The sequence below is a fragment of the Blastomyces dermatitidis genome (assembly GCF_000003525.1).
Source record: "Blastomyces dermatitidis ER-3 genomic scaffold supercont1.10, whole genome shotgun sequence".
NCBI classification, from domain to species: Eukaryota; Fungi; Ascomycota; class Eurotiomycetes; order Onygenales; family Ajellomycetaceae; genus Blastomyces; species Blastomyces dermatitidis.
In genome coordinates, this window is record NW_025544783.1 from 1,341,381 (window position 1) to 1,363,705 (window position 22,325).

General features: G+C 34.6%; 2 protein-coding genes across 2 annotated transcripts; one reads left to right on the top strand and one right to left on the bottom strand.

The window, feature by feature from the left end:
- Positions 1 to 6,582: 6,582 nt before the first annotated feature.
- On the top strand, positions 6,583 to 6,795 carry BDCG_17710 (uncharacterized protein; the record flags this gene model as incomplete). The annotated part of the gene is made up of 1 exon (XM_045426789.1): positions 6,583 to 6,795. One exon carries the CDS (start codon positions 6,583 to 6,585, stop codon positions 6,793 to 6,795), a length of 213 nt encoding a protein of 70 aa, XP_045282387.1.
- Positions 6,796 to 13,025: 6,230 nt separating this feature from the next.
- On the bottom strand, positions 13,026 to 14,094 carry BDCG_07996 (uncharacterized protein; the record flags this gene model as incomplete). Its single annotated transcript, XM_045423768.1, has 2 exons — positions 13,026 to 13,216; positions 13,977 to 14,094. 2 exons carry the CDS (start codon positions 14,092 to 14,094, stop codon positions 13,026 to 13,028), a joined length of 309 nt encoding a protein of 102 aa, XP_045272631.1.
- Positions 14,095 to 22,325: the final 8,231 nt, after the last annotated feature.

Below are 22,325 nucleotides of genomic sequence, written 5' to 3' on the forward strand. Positions count from 1 at the left end.
CAGAAACTGCTTACAGCAGGAATCAATTCTGCAGAAATAAAGAATTAAAGAGACTTAAATAATCTCTTGTAAAGAGAGAGCTGAACTTATATATCTATGAATAAGTGTCTATATATAAAACTTATTAAAAGGTATTATAACTCTTGTCTAGCAGGTTATTTTATAGATACTAGAACTTATAAGTTGCTTATAAGAAAATACTTCTGACTGAAGATGCAAGAACTTGTGAAGAAGATAGTGAATTCTTATACTATTTATCAGAGTTTATAAATAGTGTGATTCAGATTATATGAAGAACTTACTTCTCTATTCATTTCACAGAAACCTTGAGAACAGCTAGAAATAAATACTCTTATAAGTCTCTCTGAAAGCAAGAATATATATAATATCTGCTTTAACAGTGTGTTGATAATAGTGAATTACTTTATCAAGATAGCATACTTTATACTCATCTGTAAGAACTTAAAGTTAAAGAATTTAACTTATATCTTTATTTATAATATGATCTGATTGTATGAGTTATCTATAAATATTATCTCAGATAGAGAATTAATCTTTGTAGAAGAGTTCTAATCTGATTTAATAACTATACTAAAGATCTTGTAAGATCTAAGCACAGCTTTTCATTAACAGATAGATAATCAGATAGAATATCTGATAAGTATATTGAAACAGTATCTGTAGTACTTTATCAATTACAATCAGAATAACTGAATACATTAATTATCACTTACAGAGTTTTTGTATAACAACTTAAAGTATATCAGCATAGATAAAACTCTCTTTGAGATGCTAACTGAGACTTATTTATGAATAATATTGATGAATCTGTGAGAGTATACTATAGAGTATGATAATACCTGTGAACAGACTGAGAGAATTCAGAAGACTCAGAAGAAAGCTTATGAATTCTTGAGAAAGACTTAAGAGTATCAGAAGAGATATTATGACTTTAAGTATATTATAAAGAGTTTTAAGAAAGATGATAGAGTCTGATTAAGTCTAGAAAATATTATTATATAAAGATCTAGTAAGAAGCTGAATTCTTTACAAACAGAGTCTTGTAAAATTATGAAGAAAGTTAGTTTACAGTTCTACAGATTAAAACTGTTATCTGAGTTATAGATATATAATATTTTTTATATCTCTTTACTCTGTGAATATAAGGAATTTTCAGAAGAGAACTCTGTGACTCATCACTCTGTCTATAAAGCACTAGAGAATGAAAGAGAATATTAGATTAAAGAGATTATTAACTCAGAGAAGTAAGATTATATACTCTGATTCAAGATTCAGTTATAAGAGTATTCTGATAAGATGAATAAGTTCACTTAAGAATTATTTAAGCAGATAAGATATCTGTAGAAGCTGAGACATGACTTTCATACTATGAATTCTGATAAGTCAGAATAATATAATCTTCACTAAGAATCTGATTATAATAAAGATATTAACACTGTCATTTGTAAGTTCTAGTTTATAAGATAATAAGTTTCTACTGAGATGAACAGTTTACAGTATATATAAGAGAAGAAGAAATCATACTCTTATTAAAGCTAAAAAATAAGAAAATAAAAACAGAGCTGCAAACACAATTTAGAGATTAATAAAGAAAAAATAAAGAAAATTCAAACTCACATTCTTAATATCTATGATATTCAATTCTCTCACAACTATCAATTTCTCTCTTCAAAGAAGTAGAGAGTATTATATCTGTGATACAGACAATTATTACATTTGATATGAAGACTGTCAGAAATACACAGACTTCAGAGAAGTCAGATATCAGAATATACACAGTTGTAGCAGAATCTTAAGAGCTGACTATCTGTGCATGTGATCAGATATTTCTTATGAAGCTGTATTCACTTCTTCAGTTATGCTGAAGTATTCAGTCTGAAATCAATTGAGATATGAAAAGAGAGCTCATCTATTCAGATCAACTTCTGTTACAAATTCATAGCATTTACATTGTCTTGATTACTCAGATTTTAGAAGTACTCAGAAACTCATCTCTTATTGATAATAAGATTGCAGAAATGTGCTGCAGTGCAAGAATCATTGATAGAAAATCTAGATATATTTATATATGTCTGATCAGAGATTGTGTGAGTAGAAAGAGAGTGACTGTGAATAATTCTGTAGAACAGTCAGATCACTCTAGTAAATAAGAGTAATTATGAATCACAGATCTGAATCTTTCTATAGAACTATAAAGAGTGATTGTATTCTGTGAATATCTTAATTCTATAATTTTACAGAGTTAATAAAAGAATGAAAAATTCCTCACAATTCTACAGTGTTAAAGAACAATGATTTATAAGAATAAGTGAAAGATTAACTTATGAATACTTCTCTTTAATGAGAGTAATCTCACAGAGAGTGATTTATCTGTGAGATAAATCTGTGTAATGATTACACAAGAATCTCATGAAAATAATTAAGAGTTAACTGAAACTCTTCTATATAAAAGATGTAAGATAAATCTGTGTGATAGTCAGAGAAGAATCTGTAGATTATAAAGAATCTCATGAAATAAGAAACTGAGTAACAGACTCTTTTCTCTTTATAATAATAAGAGAGTTTTCCTCACTGAGATTTTTTATAAATATAAAGAATTTTTAGTGAGTATCACTGCAGTGCTGAGCTGATTCTATGAAGTCACTCAGTGAAAGACTTCACAGATGAAGTCTTAGAGAGAGAAGAGTATGTAAGAAATCTCACTTCTTATAGATTCTTTATCTCTATTTCTATCTCTTACATAATTAATAGAGCTAGCAGCTCTTGGCTATATATAACTATATAGACTGAAGTTCATGAATACTATTCATAACTCAGCTTAAATACTATTATATATTTAATCTCTACATTTTATCTTTCTACTGTGAATACTTCTAGTAGTTAACAGTACATATCACGCCAAGCTGCAAACACCTGAATAATCGCCTGCGAGTACTTATTCTTATATTGACATGATCTTAACATCTGTATTTCCTTCTGTATAATCAACACTTAACCTGTATTTAACATCACGCAAGAACTCATTATAAGCTTCACTTGTATATGAGTATAATTAGACTGACTGTGTGACCGTGTCTGAGATCAGAACCAGATTTTTTGATAGTCTTATTATCAATTTGACTGATCTCATTACACAGCTTTAACATTAAATAGTAGTCTCATACTGTCTCAGTGAGACTTACTGTCTACTCTTATTACATTTTTCAAATGAGATCATGATTTTCACTTCTCAATTTAAATTATTTTTATTGCTTTAAATGACTTTAAATCTTATTTAAGCATTATCAAAAAGCATTACTTTTTAAAAAATTAAAAATAGTCTAAAAAAAACCTTAAAATGTCTAAAAATAGTAACTTTATACTAAGAATGAGACTAAATGAAATCAAATGAGATCACTTTCTTATTTTTTTGAAGTCATGATTTCATTTTAAGATCTGATATATAGTCACTTTATATGTTTTTTTAATAGTCAGTCTCAGTGAAATTCATGCTAAGAAATGTATAAGATCAGATTAAATGATATTAAACATGAAATTCATAATCTCAGTGATCAGTCTAAGTATAATGAAACAATAATAATAATAACAATAATATAAACACAGATACTCATATATTTGTTTTTATTTATATAGAACTTTTATATATTAACAGATCTGTATTCACTGATAATAGTAAAGTCAATATTAAATCATTAATCAAGAACTTGAAGAATGTGATAATGAAGAAATTATCTATATTATATATAACTGAGTCTTCTCTATTCTCTTCTACTGTCTCTGTTTCTCTCTCTATTACTCTCTCTTAATTCTCTACACTTGTATCTGCATCTGATTCTCTCACTTCTACTATCTCTGTTTCTATAACTCTTACTTCTGCTACTTCTGCTTCTGCTACTTCTACTCTCTCTACTTCTACTGTCTCTACTTTCATTATCAGCTCTCTCTGTTTTAACAAGATGTTATGTAGACTTAATGAATTATATTTCTCACTATATATACTTTCACTCTTCTTATCAATCTCTAGAATAATTTATTGTATAAAGACTGTATATAATACAAGTATTTAAAGCTTACTTACAGATACTGATTATTACATTTACTTTAAATATTTATAATAAGATAATTATTTATTTATATCAGAGAATTATCTCTCTTCTTAACAGTGTTAAAATTATAAGTTTTTTCTTTTTTCATCTTTTCTTTCTAATACTGATTTTTCTATTCTTAGAGAAAATTATTATAAGTTTTATTATATATAAAGTCACGATATTCACAGATATTAAGAAACTTTTCATAATTGTTAAATTCAATATTACAGATATATTCACTCTGATGAATTTCTTTGAAATAATAGATTTATATCAGTCTATTCTCTGATGTCTATTATCTGACTTCATGATATAGACAAAAAATATCTGTGTTTTCAGAAATAAGAATATGAATATTATACTCTTTTACACTTACTATTATTATTATTATTATTATTATTATTATTCTTCAATTATAGATGTATGCAGTCAGAGACTATGACATCTACCTGAGAATCTTTAGTTCTCAGGGTTTTTCCTATATCTATAGAGTCAACTATTATACATTTATCAATTTCAAATATGCAAAATCAGAAAATTCCAGCTCAGAATATAAAAACTGTTTATAAATTGCAGTATTTCAACACCTTCTGATAGTTTGAAATCATTTGGAAATATTATGACAAAAGAAAAGAGAACATAGTCTTAAAGATAGACACATTAAATAGATAGAGAAAAGAACAGAAGGAAACAAGTACAGTAAAGAGAGACTATAACAAAACAAAATTATTAAAAGATAATATATAGCTGTTTTAACAGACTATATCTAGTCAATTTCCACCTCTTCATATTCAGATACTTCTGAATTCAGTCATTTTCTTGTAGCTGCTCTAGTTTCTGATAGAAAGTCTATTAAGTATTTAGTTCCTGTCTCAGTTGAGAATAAGAACCTCATATTTAATTGATTTAAATCTTACTTCTTCTTTAATATGACTCTGAGACTATTGTATAATGCACAATGTATTACAATATGCTCAGGATTTTCATTCACATTGCAGAATAAGCACTCTGTTGAATCAAATCTATCATCAAATCTTTGTATATAAGATTTGAAATAATCATGTCCTAGTTTCAGCTGAATTATAGATGAGAATATTTTCTTTTTACATTTAATTGAACAAGATTTTCACTTTGGTTTTGTCTTAAATCTTGAATAATGTATACTCTTCTTTTGTTTCTGCCTGTGGCGGGCTGCGCCCGATCAATCATATAGACTATTCCATTACACTCCATAGATTCTTCCATTCCCGATCGCCGATCCGCGGCCGCTACGAACGCGCGTAGTGTATGCTCTGATTCTCAGCCACTTCTGATTGCTGATCTGCGGCTGCTACAAACGCGCGTAGCGTACGCTCCAATTCTCAGCCATTCCCAATCACTGATCCTCGGCCACTATGAACGCGCGTATATTCTTCCACCCTGAAGCTCCACCATGTACATCACCACATACATGTATAAATATCCATCTCAATCACTGATTCTCACACTTTCTCTTTCTTTTCTTCTCTAACATTTTTATCTTTGTTATATAAGACCTATCAATATTATACTGATCTATTCAGTGTAGGCCTCTTACACTATAAAAACATTCATTGTCTTCTTATTAGGAAACAATTATTCACACATCATCTTCTCATCAGGAATAATTATCCATTGAGAGATATCTGAATGTGTGACAACATATAAGAAACAGTCACACAGTTAAGCAGACACTGAGTTCTCAGATAGAAGCTTGCTTGCCAGTCATCCTGGCCCTGCAACAAGATCTTACAAGAGAATGTCAGTAAAAGACCTGAGAGTTCTGACACTCAGACATATAAGAATATGATTACACTTCTTCTTCACAGATATCATACATCTGACAATCAATATAATCATGTCTAACAATAATATGAAACCCTTGAACATGAGCATAGACACAGTGCCACAGTGGCTCTGAGCAATGTTGAAACTATAATAACAATAAATAGCTGATATGCATGCAACTCAATAACATCAATATGAAGAGATTCAACAATTATCATAACAAGAAACTCATACAATTCCAGCATCTACAGAATTGAATACAAAAGCACTGAAAGAATGCTTAGATGCTCTCACATATTTCAATGCTTCTGATCTCACTCTCTACTTATCATGAAGAATGGAAATGCTTGTGAAACTGAGTGTAGATGAAGATTTCATTGATTCATTAATCAATCAAGATTAGTATATCAATGAATGATTGAAGAATCACATGAAACAGAAGTTTTATTCATGAATGAAAGCATGTGAACCAGCATTGTGAATGTCTGATAACATTATGAAATATCTTGATATTCTGTTCTGAGACACTGTTATACAACAGAAAGTATTAGATTGGTTATAGAGTATCTGACAGAGAAACACTTCTCTTATAACATTCATTCCTGACTTCAATACCAAGATTCTAGAAGCAGGTGATCAGTCTTGAGAGAATTAAATGAAGATTAGCATGCTTAAGAAGACATTGACTTTCAAACTCTTCCAGGCTCTTGTGAGCACAGACAAAGACTCAACTTATAAAGGCTTCTGCACACAGCTCTGGACAATGAATGATCATCTTATCAAGCTCAAGAATATACAGAACAGTGGCAGAAGACATTACATCTCAGTGACTCATACATCTGCACTGAGGAATAACAATGATGCAGATGTCATGAATTGAGTAGACTTGAATGTCTACACACAAGCAAGAGTCTTCACTGTCTGAACAGGCTTCTGAGTCCCTGGGATCACTCCTGAAGAAGCTGTCAATTGACATCAACATAGAGTGTGCATCAACTGTAACTGATCAGGACACATTGCTTTCAACTGCTAATCAACCTATGTATCTTCATATTCAAGAGAAGGATCAGTGCCTTCTCATTCAAAGAATGAATCAGCATCTGTCCACGCCAACCACATTGCATTAGAGAAAGATTCAGAGGATAACTATGAGAATGCTCTGATGAAACAGGGAAAAGATTAGCTTCTATTCAAATTCATAAACAGAAGCTTGAAGAGGTCAGATGATAATGATTTGAAGAGAAGATAACAATGAATGCAATTCTTGTATTCACTGTGATTAATAACATGTATAATATGAAGACCATGATAGACAGTGATCTATGTCACTATGCAATGATAAAATCTTCAGTTGTAAGATGTCATAACCTTCAGCATATCTCTCTATCAAAACCTCAACTTCTCACAGAATTTGATGATTTAAAAGACATTTGTACCTGTTACATGATGAAGCTGATCATAGATGTAGAAGAACATCAATATAAAGATGCCTACACATATGAAGTTGATAATCTTGATTATAATCTTATGTTAGAACTTGTCTGACTATCTGAATAAGATATCTTATTGAATGCTTGAAACAGAAGCTTGATATTCCCTAACAATGATAGAGTCCATGAAAATGACATTTACAAGATCATGAACCTGACACAGATCTCTGTCAATGTGTACAAAATACTTTAAAAAAGAAGTCATCATTAAAATCACTGACAGAGTCATTAACAGCAAGATCATATGTCAATCTATTTCATCAGTCTGACTGATATCAAAAAGACCCTAGAAAAGTTATTCCATGTTATAATAACAGATTCTCATATGAAACTCTCTCAACAATATCATGAATATCTAGATGTCTTCTGACAAGATAATATTATAAATATACCTCTCTTATGAAGTTCTGAAGTGAATCACAGTATCAAGTTAGAGAAAAAGAATGATAAGAATTCTGAACTATCATGAGGCTCTCTTTATAGCATGTTCCAAGATGAACTTCTTCTTCTTCAAAAGACACTCAATGATCTGTTGAATAAAGAATTCATATGCATTAGTAACTCTTTCATCACAGTCTCTATTCTCTTTGCAAAGAAACCAGGTGAAGAACTCTGATTCTGCATGAACTACTGAGGTCTGAACAGATTGACAAAGAAAGATTGATATCTCTTATCTCTCATCAATGAAACCCTAGCACAGATCAGATAAGCTCAATGATTTATAAAACTAGATGTCATCACTGCATTTCATAAGATTCATATCACTGAAGGAGATAAATGGCTTACAGTATTCTGAACATGTTATAACCTCTTTGAATGAATAGTCACATTCTTTGAACTGGCTAATGCTCTCAGTACATTTCAGAAGTATATCAACTGAGCACTCTGAGATTTCCTTGATGAGTTTGTATCTGCTTATCTAGATGACATTCTCATCTTCACTGATGAATTCAGAAAAGAATATCAAGAACATGTGCAAAAGGTATTACAACAGCTATGAGAAGCAGAACTATCAATAGATATTAACAAGTGTGATTTTGAAGTCAAGAGTATCAAGTATCTGAGTTTTATTATAGAAGCTGATAAGAGAATTCAAATGAATTCTGAGAAAGTCTCTGCCATTCTTGAATGAGAAGCTTCATGTACTGTGAAAGATGTATGAAGCTTCATCAGATTTGCTAACTTCTATCAGTGATTTATATGAAACTTCTCAGATATCATGAGATCACTTACAGATCTCACTAAGAAAGACTCAGTATTTCAATGATCAGTGAATGCTGAAGCTGCATTTACACAGATAAAGAAGATGTTCATTAATACTTCTCTACTGATAATATTTGATTCTGATTATGAGACAGTTGTTGAAGCTGATTTCTCTGACTATGTGACAGAAGAAGTGATATTATAATATGATGATGAAGATGTTCTATAATCATGTGTCTTCATGTCTAAGAAACTGAGTTCTGCTGAATGCAATTATAAGATCTATGATAAGAAACTCCTTGCAATTATATACTGTTTAGAAGAATGAGACTCTGAACTCTGAAGTGTCTTTGAATTTGAGATAGTCACAGATTATAAGAATCTCAAATACTTCACAACTACCTGTAAACTTACTGAATGATAGATATGATGATCTGAGTTTCTAAGTCACTTTCATTTTACAATACACTACTGTTCTGACAGTCAGAACTCAATGACAGATGCCCTCTCACAACAAGAGTAAGATATGTCATCTGATGTAACAGATACTCACTGAATGAACTGAGAGCACCGGCTCTTGAACCTGAAGATATTAATTAATCAAGATAGAACAGCTCACGGCATCATACATGCTTCTTCAATTAGAACTGATATTGATATCTTCACTTTCTCTACACTGGACAAACTATGGCATACAGCAGCTCAGACTGATGAACTTCTTCAGACTCTCACTGAAGCAGTATATCAAGAAGCATTCTGATTTTCTCCAGAACTACATATCAGAACTGATATCTCAGAATACTTAATCAATGATAATAACACTCTACAATTCTGTGAACAACACTGAGTTTCTTACTTCAAACTCTTACACACTTGAATAATGCAAGAGATGTATGATTTGTGTATGACTGATTATTCAAGCTGTGAATAACTGTATAGAATGATCTCTCAAGAATTCTACTAGTCTGAGATATTAAACAGTATCAGATACTTTGTCTGAAACTGCAATCACTGTTCTTCTGTTATCTCATGAAAGAACTGTAGAAAAGGTCTACTGAAATCACTCAATATCTCTGATAGAATCTGATGAGATGTAGTGATTGACTTCACTGTTGATCTATCTGAGAGCAAGAGCTGCAGGAACATTCTGGTCATCATTGACTGACTAAGTAAGAGTGTAATATTGAAATCTTGTGATAAGATGAACACTGAACAAGTCACTGAAGCCTTCTTACAGAGTTCATTCTATCAGATGCATGAATTACTGAGATTAATAGTATCAGATCAGAGCTGCTAATTTGTGAGTGCTCTCTGAATAAGAATCTGTCAAGTTCTCAAGATTATACACTGTCTGTCAACTGTCTATCACTCTGAGACTGATGATACATTAGAACAGACAATTCAGACTATAAAGAATTATCTTTATAAGTTCTGTAATCACTTATAAGATGATTGACATGATCTTCTTCTACACACAGAGGTCACTATCAACAGTCAAGATGTCATTTCAACAGATGTAAGCCTGTTCTTCCTTACACACAGGTATCACATGAAAGTATTGAACCTTCTAGAGATCACACAGTGCACACTGAACCTCTACAGTCTGATTCAGATTGCTGATAATATAGTAACAAAGCTCTGAGACACTCATGACTGAGCAGAGGCCTTCATGACAACTGTGAAACAAGATCAAGAAGATCAAATCAATATTCAACAAGATTCTGCAGAGCAGTATAAGATAGAAGATCTTGTGTGATTGAATCTCAAGAATATACAAATCACACATTCATCTTGTACACTAGACTATCATCATGCCAGGTATAAAGTGATAGAAGTTCTAGATAGCTACAACTACTGTCTTAACATATTATCAGAGATTCATGATGTATTTCACATGAGCTTGCTTCATCACACTATCACTGATCTGTTCTCTTCTCAGCTGACTTCTGACTGACAGCTGCCAGGCATCATAGAAGAAGATAATGAGCTTGAGTGAGAGATTGAAGATATTCTCAATAAGAGATCTCACAGCCGCGGCTGACAATATCTGATGAAATGAGTCAGCTACAATTAACTGACCTGGACTCTGAGTTCTGTATTATCTGAAACAGCAGCCCTTGACTGATGAGAACTGCTTCTGAAAAGAGGGGGCTAATGTGGCAGGCTGCGCCCAATCAATCATATAGACTATTTCATTACACTTCATAGATTCTTTCATTTCTGATTGCTGATCTGCGGCTGCTATGAACGCGCGTAGCATACACTCTGATTCTTGGCCACTTCTGATCACTGATTCACAGCTGCTACAAACGCGCGTAGCATATGCTCTGATTCTCAGTCATTCCCAATCACTGATCCTCAGCCGCTATGAACACATATATATTCTTTCACTCTGAAGCTCCATCACATACATCATCACATACACATATAAATATTCATCTCAATCACTGATTCTCACACTTTCTCTTTCTTCCTCTCTACATTTTTATCTTTGTTATAGATCTATCAATATATACTGATCTATTCGGCGTAGGCCTCTACACTGCCAGCTTTCATTCTACTAGTTTAAACAAGATCTTTATCTTTCTCTTATGAAAGACCAGAACACTGTTTTTTGAATAGATCTGCTTAATTCTGAACCCTTTTTTACAGCTGAATCAGTCAATTCATTGCCATGAATATTCATATGAGCAGGAACTCAATGCAGATGAATTATCAGTTTTGATATTCTTCTCTTTTGAATTTTCAAAACAGAGTTTAAAATCAGTTCAAGATTCATTTGACTATTATGAATCTGACTATTTCTAAGTCTTTTTAAAGCAGCTTGACTATCAGAAAATATTCATGCCTCTTTCAAACAATTTCCTCTTTTATAAGATTTTATTTCAATGAGTTTGAAAGCTTTCACTATTGCAAATAGTTCAGCATCAAAGACTTCAGATTCACAGTCTAAATTCCAGAAATCTGAGATAAAATTAATATTATCTTCAGTATAAGCAATGCCTGCGTCTAATCTATTCAAATTCTCATTTTTTGAGCTATCTGAGTAGATCAGAACAGAGTCTTTTATATTAATTATAGAGATCTTCTTCAAATGCTGTTCATATTCTCTCTCTTTAGATAGTTCACTTATTTATAAGTCTATGAGAGATTCCAGCTTTTCTCTCCAGGGAGATATCTTCTCATGATCAATTTTCTCAATATTTAATGAAGAAAATTGATTCTTAATAAGTGAACATAGTCTATACAGTTGAGAGGGCATTTTCTTTAAAGTATTATTCTTGTTCCAATCAAGAAATCTATTTCAATTCAGTTCATTTTCTGAGTTAACTGATGAAAATGAAGAAGAGACTCTTTCTCTGATTATATGATTTGAGCTCATCTTCATGACTCTCAGAGCATAGTTCATACAGGCCTTTTCAAATCGAATAGCAGGAGGTGGAATTGAAGCTTCAATTTCCATTGCTTTAATAGGAGATGACTTGAATGCACCCAGAATTCTTCTCAAAGCTCTGTTTTGTAGACTTTGAAAGAGTTCAGTGAAGTTTTCTTGATTGTTTCATCAAACTTGAACTTCATAATCAGCTACTGAGATAATACAGGCTATGTATAACTGTCTCATAGCCTGAAAGGATAGACCTCTCTCAGTATTTGATAGTCTGATTATACTATTCAGTAGTCTCTCTGCCTTGATGATTCTTTGTTGAATATGATATTTAAAATTCAGCTTGGAGTTTAACCATACTTCTAGTCATTTGACATTTAAACCGGGTTTAATCTCTTTATTTAAAAGAGTTAGACTTAGTTCTTTCTCATTAAATCTGGGAAAAAAGTGAATTAACTCAGTTTTATTCATATCAAATTGAATTAGATTAATATCTGCTCTAACAAAGATTTCCTTTGCTGCTTTCTCAATCACTTCTAAGTTCTCTTTGATTGTCTTTGAACTGTAGAGTAGATCAATATCATCTACATAACTTGAAGATCTCACTATTTTCATCTCTCTATTCATGAATAGATATGCAGTGTATATTGCAAATAAAACAGGTGAGATTGAAGATCCTTCTTTTACACTTACAGATGTGAGGCTTGTATATCTTATCTGAAATATTGTCATGAAAATGAGTTATTTATATACTGTATTTGTAAGGGGCCTACGCCGAATAGATCGGTATTATATTGATAGATCTTATATAACAAAGATAAAAACGCTGGAGAAGGAAAGAAAGAGAAAGTGCGAGAATCAGCAATTGAGGTGAATATTTATACACATATGTGGTAGTGTACGCGGTGGAGCTTCAGGGCGGAAGAATATATAATATATACTGTAGCAGCCGAGGATCGGCGATCGAGAATGGCTGAGGATCAGAGTGTACATGTAATCTGTGAAGTGTAACAGAATAGTCTATATGATTGATCAGGGTGGTGATCGAGAATGGCCGAGAATTGGCAATCGAGAATGGCCGAGGATTGGCAATCGAGAATGGCCGAGGATTGGCAATCGAGAATGGCCGAGGATCTGCAATTGAGAATGGCTGAGGATTGGCAATTGAGAATGGCTGAGGATCTGCAATTGAGAATGGCTGAGGATCTGAGTGTACATGGAATCTGTGAAGTGTAATGAAATAGTCTATATGATTGATCAGGTGCAGCCTGCCACATTAGTTCCTTCTTTTCAGAAGCAGTTCCCATCAGTCAAGAGCCACTGTTTCAGATAATGCAGAACTCAGAGTCCAGGTCAGTTGAGAAGGGATCAGATTGATGACAGCACAGCAGTTCAGTGTGTAGTTTTTGATAAGAGAATACACTGAAGGTTTTATCATTGCATAGTGACTTCTCTTCAAATTATTGTTGTTCAACCTCTTCAAGCTTCTGTTTATAAATTTGAATAGAAGCTAATCTTTTCTCTGTTTCATCAGGATATTCTTATAGTTATCTTCTGAATCTTTCTCTAATGTAATGTGACTGGTGTGAACAGGTGCTGATCTTTCTCTTAATTGTGAAGATGCTGATCTTTCTCTTGAATGTGAAGGCACATAGATTGATCAGCAGTTGAAAGCAATGTGTTTCAATCAGTTACAGTTGATGCACACTTCTTGTTGATATTGATCAACAACTTCTTCAGAAGTGATCTCAGGAACTCAGAAGCCTGTTTAAACAGCAGAAACTCTTGCTTATGCATAGACATTTGAATCTATTCAGTTTATGGCATCTGCATCATTGTTCTTTGATGTGAGTGTATGAGTGGCTGAGTTATCTATCACTGCTGATGTATAAGTCATTGAGTTATTTGTCAGTACTGGTGTATAAGTTGCTGAGATGTAATATCTTCTGTCACTGTTCTGTATATTCTTGAGCTTGATAAGACAGTCATTCATTGTCTGAAGCTGTGTGCAGAAGCCTTCATAAGTCTGGTCTTCATTTATACTTATAAGAGCCTGTAAGAGTTTGAAAGTTAATGTCTTCTTGAGCATGCTAATCTTCATTCTATTCTCTCAAGATTGATTACCTGCTTCTAAGATCTTGATGTTGAAGTCAGGGATAAATGTTGTAAGAGAAGTGTTTCTCTGTCAGATGCTCTGTAACTAATCTAATGCTTTCTGTTACATGGCAGTGTCTCAGAACAGGATATCAAGATGTCTCATGATATTGTCAGATATTTACAACACTGATTCACATGCTTTCATTCATGAATGAAACTTCTGTTTCATGCAATTCTTCAATCATTCATTGATATATCAACCTTGATTAATTAATAAACTGATGAAATCTTCATCTACACTCAGTTTCATAAGCATTTCCATTCTTTATGATGAGTGAAGAGTGAGATCAGAAGCATTGAAATATGCAGAAGTATCTAAGCATTCTTTCAGTGCTTTTGTATTCAATTCTGTAGATGTTGAAATCACATGGATTTCTTGTGATAATTGTTAAATCTCTTCATATTGATATTGTTGAGTTGCATGCATATTAGCTATTTATTGTTATTGTAGTTTCAACATTGCTTGAAGTCACTGTGACACTGTGTCTATGCTCATGTTCGAGTTTGAGAGTTTCATATTATTATTAGACATGATTATATCAATCATTGAATGTATAATATCTATGAAATCTGAAGAAGTGTAATTGTATTTTTATACATCTGTGTGTCAGAACTCTCAGGTCTTTCACTGACATTCTCTTGTAAGATCTTATTCTCTTCATAAGATCTTGTTATAAGGCCAGAGCAACTGGTGAGCAAGCTTCTATCTGAGAACTATCTGAGAACTCAGTGTTCACTTAACTGTTTGACTTCTCTTTCTTACACATTGTTACATGTTCAGATATCTCTTGATGAATAATCATTTCTAATGAGGAGATAATGCTGAATAATTGTTTTCTAATAAGGAGACAATGAGTGTTTTTATAGTGTAAGGGGCCTACACTGAATAGATCAGTATTATATTGATAGGTCTTATATAACAAAGATAAAAATGCTGGAGAAGGAAAGAAAGAGAAAGTGTGAGAATCAGTGATTGAGGTGGATATTTATACACATATGTGATGGTGTACGCGGTGGAGCTTCAGAGTGGAAGAATATATAATATATACCATAGCAGCCGAGGATCGGCGATCGAGAATGACCGAGGATCAGAGTGTATGTGTAATCTGTGGAGTGTAACGGAATAGTCTATATGATTGATCAGGGTGGCGATCGAGAATGGCCGAGGATCGGCAATCAAGAATGGCTGAGGATCGGCAATCGAGAATGGCCGAGGATCTGCAATCGAGAATGGCCGAGGATCGGCAATCGAGAATGGCCGAGGATCTGCAATCGAGAATGGCCGAGGATCTGAGCGTACGTGGAATCTGTGGAGTGTAACGGAATAGTCTATATGATTGATCGGGCGCAGCCCGCCACAGTATTCTACTTTCTATATTTCTCTATATCTCTCTCTCTCTTTCTGAGAAGTCTTATATGTGTTGTAATTATATATACAACTCTAAGATTAGTGAATATTTATTCAGTAACTGTTTCTACTTCTAACTTTGTAGTTTTATATACTAATAATGATTCTTAGTTGCTCTGATGTCAGAGGTCATTTTAATCCCTGAAGATGATAATATCACTGAGACTATTCTTCTCTATCTTCAAGCTTCTCTCATCATTTTCTCTCTCTTCTCTGTGAGAAAGATTATGTGTATATCAGATTGTAAGTATTCAACTCTGAGTGACTTCTGCTATTATTTATTCAGTTCTGTACTTTCTTTCTCTTCTATTTCTTTCATCTTCACTCTCTCTGCTCTGACTCTCAGTTCTGCAAGTTCTGTGCTCTTCTTCAATTTTTCTATGTATATATATACACATTTCTATATTGATATTTCAGTTAATCTTGTGATAAAAGATATTAATATTATACATAGAGCAGTAGAGAAATCAGAGACATGTATAATATTATTATAAGAGTAACTTACAGCTCTTGAATTTCTTACAGATCTTAAGTTTTGAGATTTTCTTTATTTTTAATGTTTTTCAGATGATGTAGCATTGAAAATAGATTAAATATATGATGTATAAAAATAAATAAGATGTGTATAATAATATTTATCTTTTTACAGTCTATTCTTTTAATTGATAATTAATTCATTATTCATTATCTCTTCTCTTCTCTTATGCTTTTTCCTTGTCTTCTAGTTACTACTCGTACATCATCTCTATATAATACAGTGTTCAGTGACTAGATTCAGCAGCTTTTATCTTATAATTCTGTCTTATATATTATACTGTCTCTCTTCACCTGCTCAGATCACTACAGTGAATAGCTTATTAAAACTAATCTTACTCAATCTCTGAGTGTCTTCAAAGAGTAAGATAACTTAATCTTATATATCTATAAATGTTTCAGATGTTTCATCCTCTATTATCTTTGTAATTAAACTAATATAAACAGTTAAATTTAACTCTGAATTTCTTTTTCTTCTGTCATCTGACTTATATACAAGTCTGTCACTTTGAGACTACTCTTTACTATGTTATATCTGATATCTGTGATGTATTATTATACAACTGACTACAGTCTTATTACTTATTAAAGTATAATATTTATCTGATTTCTTCATTACTTCTCATTCTTTTCTTATAATTATGAAAAGATCAGAATAAGTAAGATTATCTAGTTTATAAACATCTATAATTTCTCTTACTTTATGAGACTTTTTAATTATAAGCTTCTTCTTTTTCAATACTGATAATAGTGCTGTAGATAATTATAATCTACTTAAGTCTTACATCTTTATCTCTATCAGACATGAATTATTTATTAAGTTGTATAAGACTCATTTCTCTGATTTCTTCAATGTGTATATTTTCAGAGAAGGTGATTTGAGTATTTTATAGAGCTTAAATTATCTAAATTGAAACTTCTCAGAACTCTTATTATATATAAGAACTTACATTCTTATCTTAAGACTTGATTTCTTAACTAGTGAGTCTCATATTCTTTTTAATTGAATTGCTCAGTTCAGAAGTAACTTATTAGCTTTTATACATACATAGCTGATTTCTTTCAATCTTAGTTTTATATTCATGACTGCTGTATCTGCAACTGCTGTTCTCTTTCTTATCTTTTTCAAAGCATTCTTCAGAATGCGCAAATGCAATTTATATAATAGATAGAATAGTAAACACTTGAAGACTGTATACTACTAAATTTATATAACTAATAGTGTCTGACTGAGATATTCATTTCATAATCTTATAGACTTACTTACTAGATATTTCATTAGCATGTTACTCAGAATTTTATTTAAGTGTTTCATCTTTCTATTTATCTACAGATGATATAACATTGTTCTATAATATCTTATCTGTAACTAGCTTATGAAATGTCTCATTACTTCTTCTACAAGGTTTGTACTATTATCAGTTAAAATCTCATATAGTATTTCATAATTAATATAGATCTTATTATGTAAAAACTTCATTACTATCTTCTCTATTATTTCTGAAACTACTTTTACAACTAGTCAGTTAGTAGTATAGTCAATAGCAGTGATTATTCAATAATTTTCATTTAATGATTACAGTAGTATATCTATGAGATTTATCTCTAGACTGACTACTAAGATTATAAATTTTATATTTAATTTCATTTAATCTGATTCTATACATTTCTTGATGTGAATTCTGCTAAGACTAGTCATTAAAAAAACATGCAAAGTAACTATATATCAGATTTTAAAATGAAATCATAACTTGAAAAAAATGAGAAAGTGATCTCATTTAATTTCATTTAATCGGTCACACGGTCAGTCTATGAATCATAACTCATTTACAGTGATTTCAAAGCTAATCCACCATTATATTAAGTTTTACAGTTCAGCGACAGTGTCGCTGACTGGCATGGCGGAACAACCATAGCCCGGTCGTATAATAAGCCTACGTTTTTCCGGTATGGTACTTATGTCAGGTCACGTGATCTGGCTTACTAATCCTTCCACCATATAACTTCCCACAAAGCTAGCAACCTTTCAATCACACAAGCTTTACACCTTCCACAGGTTATGAGACCCGTTTTGCGCAAAATCGCTGCCAATTCGGGATTCCTTGTCAATATATTCATTATTTGAACTACTGCTTCATTTGATACGCCCTTCAGGAGTTAAAATCGTCTTATTCTATCAGTATTGATGTGTTTGAGATCTTGATGATCAATAATACTACTGCTCGCTTAAAAAAAAAAAAAAAAGAGGCTTGCAGAAAACGCACCACACTTGCAAAAAAGCAAGAAAAAGAGAATGATATTGGCAAGGATCCAATAAATGAATATCAAGATGGCGGATTCAATACGATCTCGCCCACACACACGTTCGCGATCTCGCGTCCTTTCCACTGGATCAGTTGCAGTTGATGATGATGATGATTCTTCACACTCACGCTCTGCCAGTGGACATCCTCCTGGAGCCTTTGAAAGCTCCATTGAAGAACACCCCGCAACACCCTCTCGATTCGAAGCTGGTTTGAATACAGCTCCTGACACGGTCAGGCCGGCCCCCCGATCTACTCAACAGCTTGATGCTGGTTCTCTTGATGAGAATAATGGACACCCAGGTGTCTACCGTTCGGGCGAGGCAATATCAGACCAACAGATGGAGCATCTCAAGATGATGCTTGAGATGGACAAGGGGAAGCAAAGAGTCTTAGAACTCGAACTACAACTGGAAAAACTCCGTCAAAAGAGATCCTCTACAGATCGACCTCAGGATGTCAACAATCATCCTGCCACCACATCAACAGCCACATGGAATCCTAATCTCGGTGAAAGGTTGGAATTCAACCTTTATGAACCGGATAGCCGTGTTGGCAAGGCAATCTCCCAATTCAAGGAAGATGTCAAGAATACTGTGAGACCAAACAGTCTGACTGGCACATCCAATTACACCACATGGAGCATCTTCATGAAATCGAAACTGGTTGATGCACAGTGCTGGTATATGATAGAGAAACGACAGACCCAGAACCCTCTACAAAGAGATGACGAATGGGCACCATTCTGGGACGCCAGAAACCGGTGGCTCTACACATTCATCTCGAACTCCTTGGGTGCAGGTGTCAGACCATGTTTCTCCAAGTATGATGAAAATCGGATCGCCTATACTCTATGGAATGCGATTGAACAGGAATACTCTGTCCCCAAAACACAGTTACACCGTGAGGCAGTTCTGGAATTCATGTCTCTTGATGGCACACAGGTCACCAATCTACACACATTCTTTGATAAGTTCCAGTCTGCCATTACAAAATTGGAGATGTTGGATGCTTCCCCCTCAGATGCATGGATATTTGATACCTTCTACTCAGTTCTACCCAACAATTGGAGGAATTATGTTCAGAAGAAGATAGAGGAGATACAGGATTCCAAATCCACAGCTGTGGTATTGGATGTTGATCTTCTCATGGAGGAGATCCGTTCGCGGCTTGATCCTCCAAAAGATAAAAAGAATCTGCAGAATATAGATTCTGCAGCCAACACAGCTACGACAGCTACAACAGATACAATGACCACTACACCTACCAATTCGAACAACAATACATCGAATCTGGCCCGTGGAGGCCGTACTGGATGTGGTTGTGGCAGTACACAAGGGGGCTCCCGAAACCATCGGGGATCGGGAAATCCATCTACATGTCCTGATTGTGAGAGATCTCACTTTGGCACCTGTTGGTTGGCCAATCCAGACAGTGCTCCGGATAATTGGAGGATAAACAATGCTGCGAGGATAAAGGAATTCAAGGAAAAGAAGGAAAAGGACAATAGTGGGGGTAGAACCCAACTATCCATTACAGATGGATCAGACACCTATCAGATGGCAAACCTTGCAGAGGTTATCAATGTGCCAGCCTGTTTTGTGGAACCCCACAAGGATCCCCTCACTATATGGGATAGTGGCGCCGGATGCCACATAGCGAGTGATAGATCACGATTTTCAGAACTTATAGCAATCAATGGTCCAACAGTTCAAGTGGCCAACAAGGCCATTATGAAGGTTCAGGGTGTCGGCACTGCATCCATCCCAGTGGGTGAAAGATTGATAGAATTCAATCATGTATACTACGTGCCAGGGCTATCCGCAAATCTGATCTCCGCTGGGCTGATGGAATGTCAGGGCTATATCCGCCGTGATATGCAAGTTGATGCTGGGAACTACTTTGAGTTCCTGTCACCTACCAACAGTGATATCTTCTACGCCAATCTGTCCCACAATAATATTTACATCCTATCCGACAGCCCACCGACATTTCATGGGGTAATGAACGACCCAATGTATGGAGCAGTGGCATATGTGGCCGTTCCGAAACCAAAGGCAATCTCAACAGATTACGATCCGAATGCTGGATCTTTGGGGCCTTTCAGCCGCGAGGAGGTTGAACAGTTAATCAACTCTAAGGATTCAGATACTGATTCCTTTGTTATCTCACCTCCATCTCGATTATCTGCAGTCCTTCCGAAACAGCTTCCGATAGATGAGTGGCATCATCGACTTGGTCATATCGGTGAAAATAGTATATTAAAAATGACCAGGGACCCGCGATTTGGTATTGCCATTATCGGCCCGAAGAAATTATCATTCTGTGTCACATGTGTTAAGTCTAAACAGAAACGCGCTTCCTACAAGGATTCCACACCACGTCGTGCCACCCGCAAGGCCTTGAAGGTTTGGGTGGATATATTCAGTGGTGGTGAGACTCTTGGAACCGAGAATGATATATCATCTTACGCCGGCAAGAAGCTTGCAATGGTGATAACAGATGATGCCACCCGTATGAGGTGGATATTCCTATTGGAACGCAAAGATGAGACGTTGAGATATCTACGGATCTTCAACCAATTCATCAAGAATCTGCTGGGATGTGGTATTGCAATCATCCACTCAGATCGTGGAGAATTGAATTCAAATGCAGCCACGGCATACATGCTCAGTGAAGATATAAAATGGGAGCCGACTCCCCCCCATACTCCACAGCAAGATGAAGTATCCGAACGATCGATTGGTTTGATCATTGAGAAGTCCCAATCACTATTAATAGACTCTTCAGCTCCGGAAAAGATGTGGGGTGAGGCAGTTATTGCAGCCACAGAGCTGCTTAACCTTATGCCAACCTCAACGATATTGTATGGGGGCCCTGAAAATACAAAGCCGATTACACTGTATGAGGCCTGGCTTGAAGCTCTACCTTCTGCACGCGGCATTCGCCGATGGGGTTGCAAAGCATTCTTGAAGATAGTTCCCAAGCCCATCAATAAGATGGCTTCCCGTTCCAAAGAGTTGATTTTTGTGGGTTATGATGGTTTTACCAATTATAGATTGGTGGACCCCTCCAACGGGCGTTTATACATATCAAAAGACATAATCTTCCAGGAGGACCTCCATCTTGCCGATCCATCGATACCGACAACGCACAACCTGAAGGTCCTACCCAACGCGGCCCGTAAAGCGGCTGCGGCGATTCCTTCGGCGACACCAGGCCTACCCACTGCGGCCCGTCAAGAGACTGCAGCGATTCCTGATCCATCAATTGATAATCTATTCATTGATGAGGAAATTCAACCTGAGTGTCCATTATTTCTTGTACCCACTAATAATTGGTGGATTGACTATGATATCTCCGCGAGAATACCTACCTTTTTAGTGCAGAATACACTGAACTCCCCAGAACCCACAGTTGAATCGGATGATCCTCCGACATCTACAAGGGATATCACTACAGTCGGGGAAGCTTCAGTGGGGGACAGTCTTGAAGACCTACTCACCGATCCCGAGATTGCTGCACTTCCGATCCCGAAAAACCTCACGCGCGCCAAAGCTTCCATGGAATGGAAGTATTATTACAAGGCCTGTGTTAAAGAGGTCAACCGTTTGAAACAGATAGGAGCCTGGCGACTGATTGAGAGAACACCACAAATGGGTGTCCTCCGCGGCCAATGGGTATTTGACAAAAAGTTCAACAATATGGGTGATGTTATCCGCTATAAGGCCCGCTGGGTTGTCTGCGGAAATCTTCAACAGAAGGGAATCAATTACTCAAGGACCTTTGCACCCGTCGTCTCTGCATCCACCTCACGAGCTCTCATGGCGATCTCGGCATCCCGGGGATGGTATGTTCTGCAGATTGATATGGTGACCGCATTTTTGAACGCCCAACTGCCTGCTGATGAATGGATATATATGAATCAAC